This window comes from Sitodiplosis mosellana, unplaced genomic scaffold (assembly GCF_009176505.1).
Source record: "Sitodiplosis mosellana isolate CC-2019 unplaced genomic scaffold, AAFC_SMos_1.0 Smas_scaffold_6226, whole genome shotgun sequence".
NCBI classification, from domain to species: Eukaryota; Metazoa; Arthropoda; class Insecta; order Diptera; family Cecidomyiidae; genus Sitodiplosis; species Sitodiplosis mosellana.
The window spans coordinates 10,028,323-10,044,981 of NW_022601467.1; the positions used below are offsets into that span (position 1 = coordinate 10,028,323).

General features: G+C 34.1%; 1 protein-coding gene across 3 annotated transcripts in view; it reads left to right on the forward strand.

The window, feature by feature from the left end:
* Positions 1-7,749, forward strand: part of LOC129579232 (uncharacterized) — a 26,535-nt gene extending 18,786 nt beyond the window's left edge. For 2 of the 3 annotated variants that reach the window (XM_055469090.1, XM_055469088.1), the window contains exons 7-13: positions 293-501; positions 933-1,177; positions 1,454-1,783; positions 1,907-4,192; positions 4,307-4,489; positions 4,932-5,092; positions 6,568-7,749. In XM_055469090.1, coding sequence (XP_055325065.1) covers positions 293-501; positions 933-1,177; positions 1,454-1,783; positions 1,907-4,192; positions 4,307-4,489; positions 4,932-5,092; positions 6,568-6,646 — 3,493 coding nt within the window. In that variant the 3' untranslated portion in view covers positions 6,647-7,749. The remainder of the gene's footprint in view (positions 1-292; positions 502-932; positions 1,178-1,453; positions 1,784-1,906; positions 4,193-4,306; positions 4,490-4,931; positions 5,093-6,567) is intronic. The other variant, XM_055469091.1, reaches the window with a different exon arrangement.
* The last annotated feature ends 8,910 nt before the right edge of the window (positions 7,750-16,659 follow it).

The following is a 16,659-nucleotide window of genomic DNA, read 5'->3' on the forward strand; positions in this document are numbered from 1 at the left end:
TCTCTCTCTCTCTCTCTCTCTCTCTCTCTCTCTCTCTCTCTCTCTCTACCTATCTCTTTCACTTGCTTGCTCACATTCATTACAGCAATGGCCAATGGCCGATGGCCTATTCTGACAATAAGAACACTGATATATACGTTTATTCCTTGGATTGTATAGAAAATCTGTTTCATATAGCCAGTTGGTTATTCATTTTGTTGTACGCCTCTTGGTTTCGTTCTGTTCATAAATCATTTTGTGTGCTTACACATATAAATTTTCGGTTTATTTTTTCTATTTCTTTTTCAATCAGAAACGGTCATATGCTGACTCATCGTAATAAAAAGCCATACGAGTGCAAGGCAGAAGGTTGTGGTAAATCCTATTGCGACGCAAGATCGCTAAGACGACACACCGAGAATCATCACAGTACGGTAGCAACGACGCCAACCACCCCAACCCAATCGATTTCATCAACCGGTCCACTTGGTGGTCTGAGTTTGTCGCCAGCAACCGCAAGCGGTAAGCTCTCTGTCTCTGTCTCTGTTTCTATAACATTTGATTTTGCTCATTATTTCGTTCATTTAAAGAAAATAAGTGCCTGTCACTTTGTCAACTTCCCGTCTAATGATTCGCATTCAAACGTACTTGAATTCCTTTTTCTTCTGCTTTCGTTTCTCTCTTTTTTTCGGTATGTGTGCGTGAGTGTGAGTGTGTTTGCGAGAAACTTTTATCGAAAGTTTTAACGTTTATTCCGAGGTTATGCGTGATGCCACAGAGAGATAATTTGCAAATAATTGCGCTCATTTGAATAAATTATGGATAAAAGGTGTCTATATTTAATGATGTTTTCTTTTCTTTATGTCTGCCTCCGCCCCCCTCCTCAATTGCTTCCTTCTCGACGTTGTCGCTGCCATCGTTGCTGTTGAATATTTGCCGTTTGTAATGATTAGGTGATGCAAGCTCTCCGCATGGCTCTAATTGTTTGCAGTTTAATGGTAATGGTGTGGGAGGAGATGGATCGAAATCGTCGTCGCCGAGCTTACCAGCTGCTACAAGTAATGAGGGACTTTCACGTCAGCAGCTTGATCTCATTAGTCAGATTATGCAACAAACCAAACCGAACATGAGTCTGACTTCAGTCAACCAACAAAATGGTCAAAAATCCATTCCGCGCCCAAGAACCTGGAACATTCAGGTGAGACACACACACACACAGAATATATTGTCACTATAACAAATACGTGCCACTAAAAGATACACGAAAAAAACGAAGCAAATGATTTAATCTAGAAAAACCGGGTTGTCGATTATTAAGATTGCGAAAATGTGCTGAATATCAGTTCCAGCATCTAGACTGATAAAAAAACTAAAACAAAGTTTAAAATTGCATAAATTGAAAAAGTAAAGAAAAAAAGCGAAGAAAAACGAAAAAAAGCTAAGAAAGTTTTAATCCCCTTTCGACTCCGTTTAGACACAACTGCAACAAAATCAAACGAAAACTGACGTGGATACGGTAAACAGAACATCGAATGCGTCTACAACACCACAATCAGCCGCTGCGAACGCGGTGAAAACGGAGCAAAAACCCGTTGAATGCAATTTGTGCCATCGAAAGTTTAAAAATATACCCGCTCTAAATGGTCACATGCGATTGCATGGCGGATACTTTAAGAAAGATGCTGAAGCGAAAAAATGTGATAAAAAAGAGACACCTGGACCACCATTGCAGACTGCAAGCGTTGGCATTCGGGCGCTGATCGAAGAGAAAATCATTAGCAAGCGAGGAAAAGACATACTCAAAGTATGTACCGAACATTTGCAATTTTCCTATTCACCCACTATAAATTAACCGACTTTTGCTCGGTGGTTTGCATTTGATAATTTTTGATTAATTCCTTTGTTTCTTTGCTGTCTTTTTGCTTAGAATTCATTTGCCGTACCTGCGCCGCCGACATTATCACGACGATTAATCGATGCGGATAATTTTGTTACAGCAAAAACTCTGACAACAACGAATGTTGTTACGCCAAATCATGTGGCAAATACCACCAGTTCGATTCCTGTGTGCCAAACGACAACCATGACAAATATGACCCCAACGACAATTGCCAAGAATTCCATTGAGACGAAAGATGCCACGCTTATCGAACTACTGAAACGCGGCACAAAAGTGGCAGTCAAATGCAATTCAAACGATCCACATGGCAGCACTCTGACATTCAAACCAAACCCCACGCAATCAGCAACTGTCCTATTGCCATCGAATGTGTCCGTTTCGTCACCAGTTACACCGACCACCAGCCCATTGGCCATCTCATTGTCAAATAATTCCGTAAAAAACACTCCACTTGCGCTCACCATTTCCCAAAATGCAAACGGATCCAGCGATGTGTACACATTGGCCTACTCAACGGGTTCCACATCAACGTTCTTCAATGAAAACGATGTGTACAATGTACCCGACACAGCGATGCTTCTGCAAGCCGTCGATTCCATTCAGCTTTTACAAAATTCCACCGCATCATCACAGCTTGGTGACATTTCAACAATTGGTGAATACGCTTTGGCCGACGGTAGCGATTTAAGCGATGCTAATCTGTTGTCACAGTACACACCATCTCGGCAACTGCAAGCCGTGCTCAATTCACCGTTGCCCGAAAGTTTGGCCGAATTTAGCGCACTTCATTCCAAGGATTTCGTACTGTATGGCACCGAAAGTGAAAACGATGATTCGCCCACGGCACAAACATCCAATTCACCATTGCCTACATCACCACTGTCGTATCCAACACCGCCAGCCAGCCACGAGGGAATCACACAATCATCACCGTTTCTCGATGATACGCATCATTTTGGTGATGCCAATTCAATCTTCGACGAGAAGAAAAACATCAGTTTTCTCGATGAAAATGGACTGTTCAAAGACATTAAAGACTCACGGCTCAGCGATTGCGAGCAAATTTTAAAACTAAAACATGAGCTTTTCAACGACTCCAAAGTTGTTATGGACGACACATTGTACTTTAAGAGTGAGGTCAAACATGAATACGATTCCAAGGGTGATCTCTCTGATGCAAACAATCACACCAACAATATCGACGAGTTCAATCAAAATCTGTCGTTCCTTGATGAGTCCCGAAATTTCCTCGAAGATAGCCGTAATCCGTCGTCACCGTTGTCAGCCGCATTCTTCACCGGCACAATGTCTAGCGCCGAAGAGGTAAAAGAAGCGCTGCAAGAAGTGTTGCCCAACGAGAGTATCACATGTGAACAGAACAACGATATTGATCTGTATTATTTACCATCGGCCGCTTTCCAATCGCAAATGATGCTCAACTCAGACGATCCGCTGCTGTCATCTTCACCGAAAGATTTTATCATCAAACATCCCATCAATCGATTCGAATTCGATTCCGGTTCAAGTGCAAAGAAGCCAAAATTGGATGCTGGAATCAATGTGGTTGAAAAAAGTAAAATACTAATCACAAATCAAAGCGACAAAATGTCAAACGAGACATTTTTGAGCCCGTCCAATTTGCCAATAAGTACGCAAGTGGCTGCAGCAGTTAGTAATAGCAACACCATTGAGTTTTCTCAGCCGCTTGCAAGAGAAACGCAGCAATGCTTAATGAAAACTCCACACGTGAATGTTCGACGAAATGTTGTGTATAAATCGATTTTACGAAAATCCTCCGCTCCATACTACACCCCATCGCCCATCCTCGATCCGAAACGAAACTCACCCGGTTTGTATGCGGAAATATCGAAAGATGCCACCACCGAGGATATGATTGACTTTGAATTTGCCGAAAGTGCATGTGTTCCGGAGTTTAGCCGGAAATTTAAAGTAAATATTGGTTCGGATTTCCAAGCCATAATTCCGTCAGCGGAACTGAAAACCGGTTACGAATGGAGCGAGGAAAAAGAGCGTGAACAATTGTTGTGGAAACCAAACGTTTTGCAAAATGACAAGCAAATTCAGCGTTTTGTCGAGCTGGCCAAATCGAGTGCGGTGCCATTGGTGTGCCACTCCGAGGAGATGGCATTGAAGGCGTTACACGATGCAAATGGTGACATTCCAAATGCAATTTTGAAAATGTTACAAGAACCACCGTCATCCATTCACAATCGATGGCAACCACAAGAAGTCGAAACTTTTCTTAATGGCCTCGAAATGCACGGAAAAAACTTTTATAAAATTTCCAAAGAGGTAAGAACCATTTTCATCGTTTGTTGTTGTTGTTATCAAGGTTGGTTTGTTTTGGACGATTACCATTTTTCTTCACATTCCGTTTTTTTTTCATTACATTCGCGACACATTTAGATTCCATCGAAAACGACTGGCAACTGTGTACAATTCTACTATTTTTGGAAAAAGCTTTGCGTTCACTACAAAAGCACACATCTAAGTTCCGAACTCAATTCTACCATGGATGGACACTCTCCAAATGTAATAAATCAACAAGAATCTCGCCCGCATGTCTGCGAAATGCCGGATTGCTCAGCCGTAAGTATATAAATCCATGATATTATCGGAATATATTGCAAAACTCTTAGCAAAAACCGTCGATCTGTGGAAAATTTCGTTCAATATTTTGTTTCCAACATTGAAATTGCTTTTCGTGGCTCTATTTCTTTCCTTCGATCTCTATCGATATAAAAACCTGATTGACGTATTTATTTCAATACCGTCCAAATGGTAATTTCCATAGCAAAAAAAAATTTTTCAAGACGAAAAAAACGAGTAGTTAATGAATACCATAAAAAGGAGAAAATAGCAAAAAGCTTATTTTAACTTCAGAGACAATTTCGTTCGGTTTAATTTATGAACAAAAAGAAATTGCTAAGAAGAAGAAACTTTTCCAATAAATAAATCATTCATTTAAAAATATGTATCAATGGTAAGAAAAAAAATGTATAAAAACACATTCGTTTCGATTTTCCAAAAGAGCTTCACATCAAAAGCAGCGCTGCACGGTCACACACGAATTCATTGCATTGGGCGGAGTACAAGCACATTTTCATCCAGCACGGCCAATGGACAAAGTTTGTCAGGTACTTCAATTGCTTTAATCACAAAGGAAGATTTTCCCTGCAAGGTGTGCGGAAAGTAAGACTCACTCCATAATCCTAACATTCATCAATTTCATTTTTCTTTACTACTACTCTAACCATGATAATACACAAAAAAACCACACATATCAAATTCCGTAATTTGTCCACATTTTCGTCAACTTCTTGTTTAGTTAATTTTGTTCACTCTTTCTATCTCTCCCTTTCTCACCAATTTTCCGTTTGTTTTAGAATTGCATTTAATATTAACACACACACACACACACACACTGTTTATATAGGTAATAGTTTGTGTTTACCACCATACCTAAACATATGTGGCAAATGCTCTCAAACTGCTTCCATTTGTAGTTCCTCTTGAAAAATAGAAACTTTGGTCTGTAGTTTGAACACCGTTATTATTTTTATTGGTAGATATGTTTGTCCATATTGGAAGCGCATTCATTTTTGATCTTAACTAGGAAAATCATATTATCATTATTATGAAATATCGTAACATGAATGGAGTTGTCCATTTTCAAAGTGTCTTTAAAACGTGTTGTTTCGTTAAGTCGGAATGATTATTTTTGCATCCATTTTGATGCGTCATATGTACACACTGATCCCATTCGACGTTTCGTCTTTTTTACTCTCGTCGTTTAATGTTTTCAATTTCTCAATGCATTTCACTTTTAAACGATAACAATCAAGTAACGATTTGTTCTCGGTCATTTTCCCACATGAAACGTTTAAACACATTGTCCGAAAATGAACCGAAAATAGCCGCATATTCTGAGAAAAAGCATTTAGCAAACAACTAAAAACCACCTATTCTCTACTTGCTGTGAAACATTTTCGTTTCTTATTAAAAATCTGGTATTTAAATTCATCAGAATGGACAAAAAATATTCGCTTAGAACTTTGACCACGTGTGTGAGTTTGTGTACTTTTTCTCTCTCTCTCCCTTTCGTTCGAAACTAATAAAATGACTGGCACTCGTTCAGTGCCATTATCAAATCAACTCACAGAGGAAGAAAAAAAATAACGTGTAGTACATAACCCATGCCATTCATTTAACAATGTTCAATTAACATGAGCAGTTGTGAGAAACCGAAAAAAACCATTTAATTTTTGTTGGCGGGTAAAATCGTTAACACAACTGTATTTAATGTCAAATAATGTTGATATGCTCGTAATGTAAAATGCTCTCTCTCTCTCTCTCTCTCTTTTCCTCGCGTTAAATGCGCTGTGCTCGTTACTTGAAATCATTATTTGCATGTTGTTCAATTGTTCTTAAAATAAGCTTATTTTGTGCTGAATCTCTCTTTTTCACTCTCTCTCTCTCTCTCTCTCTCTCTCTCTCTCTCTCTCTCTAATACTTCGTTCTCTCGCTGAACGTTAACTGGATATTGCCAATTTTTATTAACGTAACAAATTTTCTCTTTACCTTTTCCCCACATCTTTTGTTCTCTCTCCTTCTATCGCTTCGCTTCGGTGCTCTGGTAACTCTCTGGTGGGATTCACTACATTCAGGATATTTAATAAAGTGAAAAGTCGTAGCGCACACATGAAGTCACATCGAGCACAAGAGACGGAAACGAGCGCAAATTGAATGTGTTGTATTTCAACGCTGTATTACGATGGAAAAAAATGAAGATTGCCACCACCACCGTCACCAGCGCCACCGTTGCTGCTGCTAATGTTGCTGCATTGACCAAAAGCTGATTGTTGGAGGCCTAAACTAAACATAAAACGTAGCATAGTTGCGATTTTTACGAAATTACCATTTATTGTGTATGACAGCAACAAGCACACACACACACACACACTTCTTACATTATATTTGAATTGGATACAGCAGAACAAAAATCGAATTGGATTTCCAAAAGAACAGAAACAACTTCATTTAGCGTATATTCTTGAAAAATTGACAATCTGATTTATTTCTTTTATAAGGTGAATAACAAAAAAAAAACTTTTAATTGATATTGTACCGAAGCAAGGTAACCAAAAACAACTTATTATTAAACAAAAACCAACAGAACGAGATTAAAGTGAATATTATAGAAATCTAACTGAAAACTTAGACACTAATTGTACAGTAAAAAATGTATTTTTTTAAAACTGCAACAAATATTGTAATGAAATGAGTGAAATTAAAGCGAAAAAACGAAAAAAATGTTCAGTATTATTCCAAGTGTTTGCGACAGAAGAGCTGCGCAAACGCCCCCGTCATAAATCAAATGAAATTTGGAATAAATATATATGCAATAGCAGATACTTTCATGTCTTGTGATGTTTTTAAAACAAAAAAATAAAAATAACAGAATAAACAAATATTTTAATAGCCAAATGAAAAACGAACTCCGAAATGGTTGGAATTTTAATTCCGGTACACTGTTTTCATCAGTGTCCAAAACCTATTGTAGATCAAAACGAACTCTAGTGTCATCTGATGAAAAAGAAGATCAAATCAAACTTATATTTATAAGTTGAAGAAGAAGCAAAAAAAGAGCAAAAGATCGTTGATTGTCGCACATCTCAACTAGTAGTGATCGTGTTTTGGGCAAATCAACAATGCATTTTTGAATTTAACGCAACTGAAATTTGCGTAAATTTTTAATGTATAATTTCGAGTCACAATGACACATAATGCACATAAATAAGCTGGCTCAAATCTATGCTAGTCAAGCATAAATAAAACAAAAACAAAAATATTTTAAATGTAATTGTAGATCACAGAAATCATGGTTGTTCTTTAGAACTTAAGTGTTGGTTGTCGTTTATGTCTTAAATTTATAACACAATGAATTAAAAAATAAAAACAAACAAAATATGCCAAAGCATTAGAGGCTTATGATAAATAATGAGAAGACAAACAGAAAATAAAACTCTATAAATTTTCTATTCAAGTGACTTTTAAATTCTATCGGTGGGAATGCAAACAGAAAAAAAACTGAAGTAAAACGAAAGAAATAAGTTATGGAACGAATGAACTGAAAGAAATAAAATAAGAATATGGCAGAGTAATTGTAAGGCCAAACTTCCGTTACACTCTATAGCAATGAAGTACTATAATAATGGGTTGAACAATTTTATCTATATATTATACATGTCCTAAGTATGTTATTTGAAAGAGAAAAAAAAACAAACCACTGTAACTTTTTAATTTTGAGAAGACAAGAAAAACATCGTTAGGTGTCGAACGATAACGATGATAAATGATCGACGACGACGACGTGGAATAGATAATGAAAACTTCACACATCAAATTTGGCAATAATTTTTACACGATGTAATTTTTGCAATTAATGATAACCGATTAAACTGAGAGAGAAAAAATAAATCAAATCAAATCAAAATCCTTCATTAGTCTTCGAGCGCGCTAATTCCAATAAAATAGCAACAACAAGAACAAAACCAAAATAAAAAAAAAACAAATTTAATAACAAGAGTACATCTTTTAACGAAATCAATTTGCATACATGTATAAAACAAAATATGTATAGTAGTAACGTGTTTTTTGTTTTTTTCGTAATGTGTTTTATTCTATAGAAAAACCAAAAAAACAAACTCATCGTTCTCATACAAATATAAGCCAGCGTAAATGCATTTGAATGTTTTAAAAAAAGGTGAGAGAGAGAATACGGTGATTCATGAATCAAAGCATAATTCAATCAGAGAATCAACACACGAAGACGAATTCAACAACAACAACAACAAAAAAAACAAACTCTATATTTTTAGACTTAAAAAAACTGCTCTTCGATAATCCACTCATAACATCGTTTCAGCGCCGAATTTTGGACGAATGTGAAGAAAGAAAATGAAAATTTGGCTCGGAAAATTCATTTGTAAATAGTGAAAATGATACTAAAAAAAAGCGAGAAAAAACATAAATACACACACATACACAATATAGTTTTTTTTATAACTTCAACTGTGGTCTCCATTCGGTTGTTCTGATTTTTTCCTTCGTTTTTCTCCTTTTCTATTTTCTTAATAAATATTCTTTAATCTCTCTCTCTCTCCAAAACGAATAATGAAAAGCGCCTAATCAATACAAATGCAGTATATATATGAAACATTTAGAATTTATTGACTTTCATTCGAAGACGGATGAAAATGGAAATAAAAACGTGGAAATTAAATGACGAAATCTTTTCTATTAGCAAAACACAACCGAAGAAAAAAGACAGAAATAATGAAACAGCTCGATTTTATCGAAATGTGAATGTGTTTGCACCAGATTTGAATGTGAGCAATTTTATTGCAAATTGTGAATTAACGATTAGATGTTTCTTTTTTATTATTCGTTTTCATTTTTCATCGATTGGATGACGACGGTAGCTAATTTTTTGTTTTCTATTCGGTTTTTCTTAAGAAGAAAATTTTCTCGAAACTCAAGATTATTTTATATAGTGACATTTGTTGACTGCATTGTGTGTTCGGGTTATTTTCGATAATGAACGATTCTCTATCGCACATGCAAGAGAAACGAACTGATAATGCCGTAATACACACAATGTGCATCTTTCATATATATACTAAATTACAGAACACAAAAACTAATCAAATAATTAAAATATTTAAATTAACATTAAATGTCTATTTATTATTATAAGTGAGACAAGATTTATTAAGCACCACTTTTTCAGCGTTAGACAAACGTCTCCTTTTTTTTGCTAGCATAAGAATGAGAAAATGAGAATTGAATTAATGTTTGTTGACTATTTTCTATAAGGATCTTTGAAAGAATTCATTGTGTATCACCGGACCCCTTTCGCCTCACAAATCGATCAAATCAAATGAGTGTAGCGCACGTGTAACGCTCAAAATGACGTGTGCTTTTGATCCCTCCACGAATGTGGTGTAAATCAAACTGAAGAGACGTCTGCCATCATCCCGCCATGTATTTTTTGTGTTTTCGTAACAGAGAAATTAATCACGGGATTAGGTTTTTAATGTAGCGTGAAAAAAGCGTGTGATTTTAACAACGTGTTCAACTGATTGATTTATGCATACCGCTCGAATCAGTCTGAATGTTGACTCGTTTGAATCGCTGAATTCGAAGCAGAAATCAAAACAGACTCTGTTTTTTTCTTGCATTTACCAAAACTGCATAGAAAAATGAATCGATGGAAATGTAAACGTTTTGACTTGAAAATCGATTGATTCAGATGTAACCATTACCTGCTGAACACCATCGCTTCATTTTGATTGTACAGTGTAGTTCTAATGCACATTCAAATTCGGGTTCATTCAACGACATTCAACGAAATGTGTTGTAAAATTCATGAAAATTCACCAGTTTTTCCTACGTCAAAACGTTTACGATCGCCCTTTATAATTCTTCCTTTGTATGTTATCGAATCGTATGATCGAAAGTCGCGATCATCGTTTGTGTGAAACTGCAATTTTACCTGAAATATATTCATGACGATAATGATGATGATGATGATGATGATGATGATGATGATACATCATGAGTGTAGCAACTTTTATAAATCTTTTTTACATTCATTATTCTTATGGGTTCTGTTCTGTCTCTCTGCAGTATGCTACTTTTGATACATTCAACTAATTTTCGCATAACAATCATAAAGCATTTTTCAAAAGCAAAGAGTATAGCAACAGTATACACATGAATCATGCTATTAGTTTTAAATGATAGAAATACATAAAATTGAAGGCAATTCATGGACATCTTTGACTCAGTATTTACTTTCGATTGTAAGATGAAAATACCATTTGGTTTTAAATTCCCTTTGAGAAAGATAGAAAAAAAAACAAATAATTGGTTGTTATTTGTGACATCTCGATCGATCGGCCTTTTCCATTGTTGAACTGGTCGTTGAATCTTGGAAGAGGAAGCGCACGCGCATTTCCAGTTCGAGAGGTTGCCTGGATGATGAATGGCGAACCATTGGGGATGGATTGTTTGGAATCAGTCAATTAATTAATAATCAATCATATTGTGAGTTGAGCAAAAGAGGAATAAAAAACCATTGGAATGTGGGTAGTGATGGCTTCGAACGTTCGTTCGTTCGTTCGACAATTTAAAAAAATATTTTTTGTGCGTTCGTTCGTTCGTTCGATAATTTGAAAAAATATTTTTTTGTTCATTATAAATTTGATCAATACATCGAATTTTCTGATGTAAAAAAATTTTGTTCGGACCGAACATCGGACAAAATGAATGTCGAACGAACGAACGAACAAAACCTTTTTTTAAAACAATGTCAAACGAACGAACAAGCGTTCGAAAGTGTTCGACGGCCAACACTAAATGTGGGTGGCGCATAATCGGCGACGAATCGTGTGATGATCATGAAATCAGTAGAATTTTCAATCCAAAATACCGTTATATTACTCCGAAAGAAATGTTTGAGATATTCGATGCCAAAACCACTTAGATAACGATCTTAATGATTTTTATATTCTCCAATCTTACTCAAATTTGCACCATGTAGATATTTAGAAAAACTTGAAAAAAAACAAACAAAATATTATTAAAATGATATTTAAAAAAAAAAAAACTAACAATAATAATGATGAGGAAAAACAAATGGAAATAAAAAGCAACAGAAATCTATATATATATATATATATATATATATAAATGGTATTTGTAATTTAGAAAAAAAGACACACATGTTTTAGTCAGAAACTAGATCGCTCAGTTATATGTGCGTTTATAATTTTGGTGTCATACTCTGTGTTGTGATTTTTCATAAAAACTTACATACAATGTAAATAAGAACTAAGCAAACGCATTGAGACTAATTAAAACGAGAAATGAAAATCATGTACGTGTAGCTCAAAATACAATCACTTAGGCAAATATTTAGTTCAACATTTTGCACATACGTTTATTTGGTTCGTTTTCGTTTGTTGTCTGGCGATTGGTTTGGGAAAGAAGACGAATTAAACATAATAATTCTCGATCGACAACAACAACAAATACTCTAATTTCATACTAATTTGAAATAAAATGCACATTAAATGTTTTTAGTCATTTTAACAGAGAAAAAATACGTTTATATGATTGAAATACCTGATAAAAACGGGTTAGTTGTCCTTCATTTTTAATCCACTGCTATTCTCATTACGTTTGATATTCACAATTCGTTTTGCTAATTATTTATTTTGCATACTCTTCCCCTTGCCCTCCTACCTCTCAAAAAGAAAAGAATAAAAAAAAATAATAAGACGTAGTAACTGATGAAAAATTATATTTAATTAAACAAACAAAAAAGAGAATTATAAAAGTCCTTATAGACATATCAATTTACAAAACTATTTCTAGTTTTAACACACATTGTGAGAGACACACACACACACACAATTTACTTAAGTTTCCGAACAATTAAATAAACATTGACGGGCAGAAAATGAAACAAATGAGATACTTTATTAGAATTTATAAATATATGCAACAGATACGTTTTCCGTAGAATTTCACCTAAGAATAAAAATTAAACTAAAATCAAAAATATCGACAGAGAGAGAGAGAGAGAGAGAGAGAGAGAGAGAGAGAGAGAGAAAGAAAACCAAATGAGAACATAACCAATAGCTAAGTACCTTCATGAAGAATTCGGAAACCGGACGATACAAGCATATTCCATAGATCACTCTACTTTGAACCGTGATCACTTTTATTTTCATCGAAAATTGCTGTGTGTATTTGTTTTGAGCTATGAGTAGAGATCATGTTTCTACTTGTCTTGAGATTGATATGCACTTCATAAATTTCTTATGCAAAATGCTAGTCCCCTATAATCATTGGCTGTAATCAAAAAGGAGAAAAAAATGATTTTGGTTGGTTGTAAAGAAAAATCCTTTGTTGCGATAGCGCGACAGCAAATATTCTAGGTACTTTTGAGGAAAATGGTTCATTTTTCAAAATTTGATGGAGCAGAATCAAAATGTAAAATTTTCCCATCTAAAATAGTCGATGCGATAATTTTAACGATCCCAAACTGAAACATGCTCAAATCGTTCAGTGGAAAAAAAAAAGTGATTTAAATCACTTCCCTCTAGCTAATAACCTTTTAGTTTTTTTTTTTTCATTCGAGTGTGTTCCAAATTCTTTCTCATCATTGCACAAAAGTAATCTGTAGTCGAAATTCTGAATGAATGAATAGAATATAAAAGCAGAAATAAACCGATTTTCCGTGCCAATATTCTCGGTGTTTTGGGCTTAGGCATTCGCGTATACAGATTATTTGGTCGAAGAAAAGAAAAATCAGCATAAAAAAACAACAACAACAACACAAAAATAACATATACAACGAAAGCAATGTCGGTCTCCCACACCGAAATGATAAATGATGAGAACACTTGGAGTACACAAACAAATACAACAGCAATCAATCAAAGAAGAAGTGAACATCCAAATTGCATAAAGATCTAACAGAAAAAAATAATTTCGATTTAAACCAAGTAAATTTAATGTGTAAAAAAAGAGTTTAAAATGCATGTAGATATTATATGATTAAGAGCTACCATTACGTCGTTTAAATCTCTCATAAAACTATGAGCAATCTTGACTGTCTGGTTTTTCATTTCATGCATCAAACAAAAGAGAAAACTTTTCTTCCAAATGCAAACAATTGCGCACTTTCAATGCAATAAACTAAGAGAAAAACAAAATCAACATCATAATAATATGGCCTAAGAATCCTTCATTTCCATTGCTTTGACGCTTCTTTCACTGTCAACTGAACACTCATGCTCATTGAAACATTCACAGTTGTTTTGGACATAAATTTATCACAGTGAGAGAAAGTGGAAGATTTTTTATTTCGTTTTTTTTTTCAAATCAAACACTTTTAATCTCGAACGGCCAATTTTATCTTTCATTTTGACAATCTATTTTTATACAAACAACCAAACAGAATCTACGATAACATTGCATCCGACGGAGAGTACGAAAAAGAAATTATGACGTGATGAACATTTAAAAACGATATATAGGGAATAGGATTTTGTGGTTTTCTCAAGATGCAGTTCACTTCCTCAATATTTCACTTTGGTTCGTTTCTCTCTTGAGTAAATGAACTAAATCAATCATTTTCTCCATTTTGCATTAAAAAATTTGAGTCACCTGCAATCAATTTGAATACAATAACGTATGCTCAATGGTTAATTGATAGTAATAAAAGTAGACAGAGGATATAAAGTGTTCTAGGTACTTTGAATAAGTTCTCTCATCGTATTAGGTTACATTTAACTGAAACAGACAAAAATAAGACACATTTTTCAAGGCCACATCATATTAGAGACTATGACGAATGCCTTACTTAAATACTCTATTTTCGTTGCTGACTTTGAAGGTTTTTTTTTCATATTCTCGCTCAAAAAACGGATCTGGATTAGAAAACAAAACAATGCTCTTATTTTTTCGCGCTGAAGAATCAAGTCAAAATAGAAAGAAACACAATGCACAACACACTGTCAATTAAAATGTGGAGAAGCTAAACTACATAGTCATGTGATAATGGGACAGTTCGATGTCCTGATGTGTAATAATATGTCAAATGTACAAAACAAATCTGGATTGAAAAAATTGAAAGCACAACATTTTCGGTTTTGAATTCTTTTGTGAATTTTTGCTCAATAAGTGACATACATTTATCTTTTGTACGGTGGGCGCATGATAGAAATGGAAGTAAGCAAATTCTGATAAAATACTTCTCGAACGAACGACATATAGAACTTATTCAAAGATCTGATTTGAAGACTAAGCGAAAATGCTATATATTTTAGTGGAAATTTGCTCACGCCATATTCGTTTTCACAACTGAATCTATTCCGTTCCATGATTCGTATACCAGAGAGATTAATTGTTTTCTACTTCGAGCTAAAAGCAAATGGAGCATGTCTCTTTCTCTCTGGATGTGCCGTTAACTGTTTTTGCAAAGCATTCAAATCGATTTCTTCCATTAACCTTTAACTTCTACGATGTATATTTAATTGACGTCAGTATTTTCACACGAAATATCCAATAATGTTTCTATTTCTTTCGTGCAAAGTGTATTTTGATTATTATGAATAAAAAAAATGCACCGGAATATTTAAGAAGAAAATGGAAAACAAAAGGAGTAAAGTAATGACTTTCATCGACAAAACTATGGATGAAATGACCGTTTCGTATGTACTTGTTTATAGTAAATCATTGTTAGAATTTAAGAATTAAATCGAATGTAACTTGAAATGAATCTTCTACTCGATGTTTCCTCCTTCCACCTCCCCCGACATATAAATCCAACAACAAAAATTCATTTATTCATTCATTCAATAGCATTGAGTCAATGCATACACGGCGAAGATATTGATGATAGTAACCAAAAGTTCGATAATGTGGTCACTTTGAATTGAAGATTTTCAATTCTCCACTGAAAGCATACATACACCCACACACCAACTGATTGATATTTGATGCTTTTCTTGCGTTAGACTTAAGGTCACTAAGATTTAATTAAATAATTTTACACTCACTTTTTTCCTAGCTTTTTTCACTCGTACGTTGGGAAGGTGCATTCATGCGTTTTCTTTTTATTGTTGTTCATTTTGTTTTTGGTTCATTCTCGTTTTTCTTTCTATTTACCAAAATTCCATGTTTCTTTAAATATGAACGTTAAATCTTCAAATGGTGCATAAACTACGTAATTTTATTAATCAAATATATGAAAAGAGACGAGTTTTGAATACTTATACACGTATGCACCGGTTATTGGTGCGAATAGTTTTAGAATTATACACACACATATTATTTGTGTTATTAGGTATAATTGATACAAAGACGAAGAAAAAAAAAACAAAAGAAATGGAAATAAAAATCAAAGCATCAATTCAACATAAGTCTCCATCAATGAAATAAATGAATAAACAATATTCAAAGTTGCAAAGTTCTCTTAGCTACAAAAAAAAAGAAGAAAAAAAACTCACTCAGAGAGCCTACAATCTACGTTTTCTGTACACAAAAGCCCATTGCTGAGTTCATCCACATTCACGATACCCAAAAGAACGAAAAAAATTGAACTAAAGGATTAAACTCATGAAATTGAAAGAAATAAAAAATGAAAAGAATATTTTAGCGTAGACACAACCAGTTTTAATCACATAAATTAAATTAATTGTTGTAATTAAATTATTGATATGGACAAACAAACAAAAAAAAATATTAAAAACTAATGAAAGAATCTTTCTCTGTGATTATTTTAATATGTACATTTAAATTCTGACGATAAGAAGGAGAAAGTTTTATGGACAACACAAATAATGTATATTTTAGCCTCATTATGTGTATGAAAATATATGTAATGTAATGAAATCTATTAAAAATTGAACGCTTGTTTTATTTCGAATCATTTTTTTTCTAGCTGGCATATTTGTGTGACACAAATTGTGTCATCCGAAAATGGACTTTGCATTCACAATTTGATGATGATCTAGAATGAAAGAGTTTTTTCTATCCAATTTTATCTTTGTCCAAAGGTTTAACTAATAACCTAGCGAATACTCCACAATTAAATTTTTTTAATTTAATGAATAAGTTTCAAAAGATAAACACGTTAACAATTGCAACATTGTAACGATCGACGAACAACATCAGAGTTT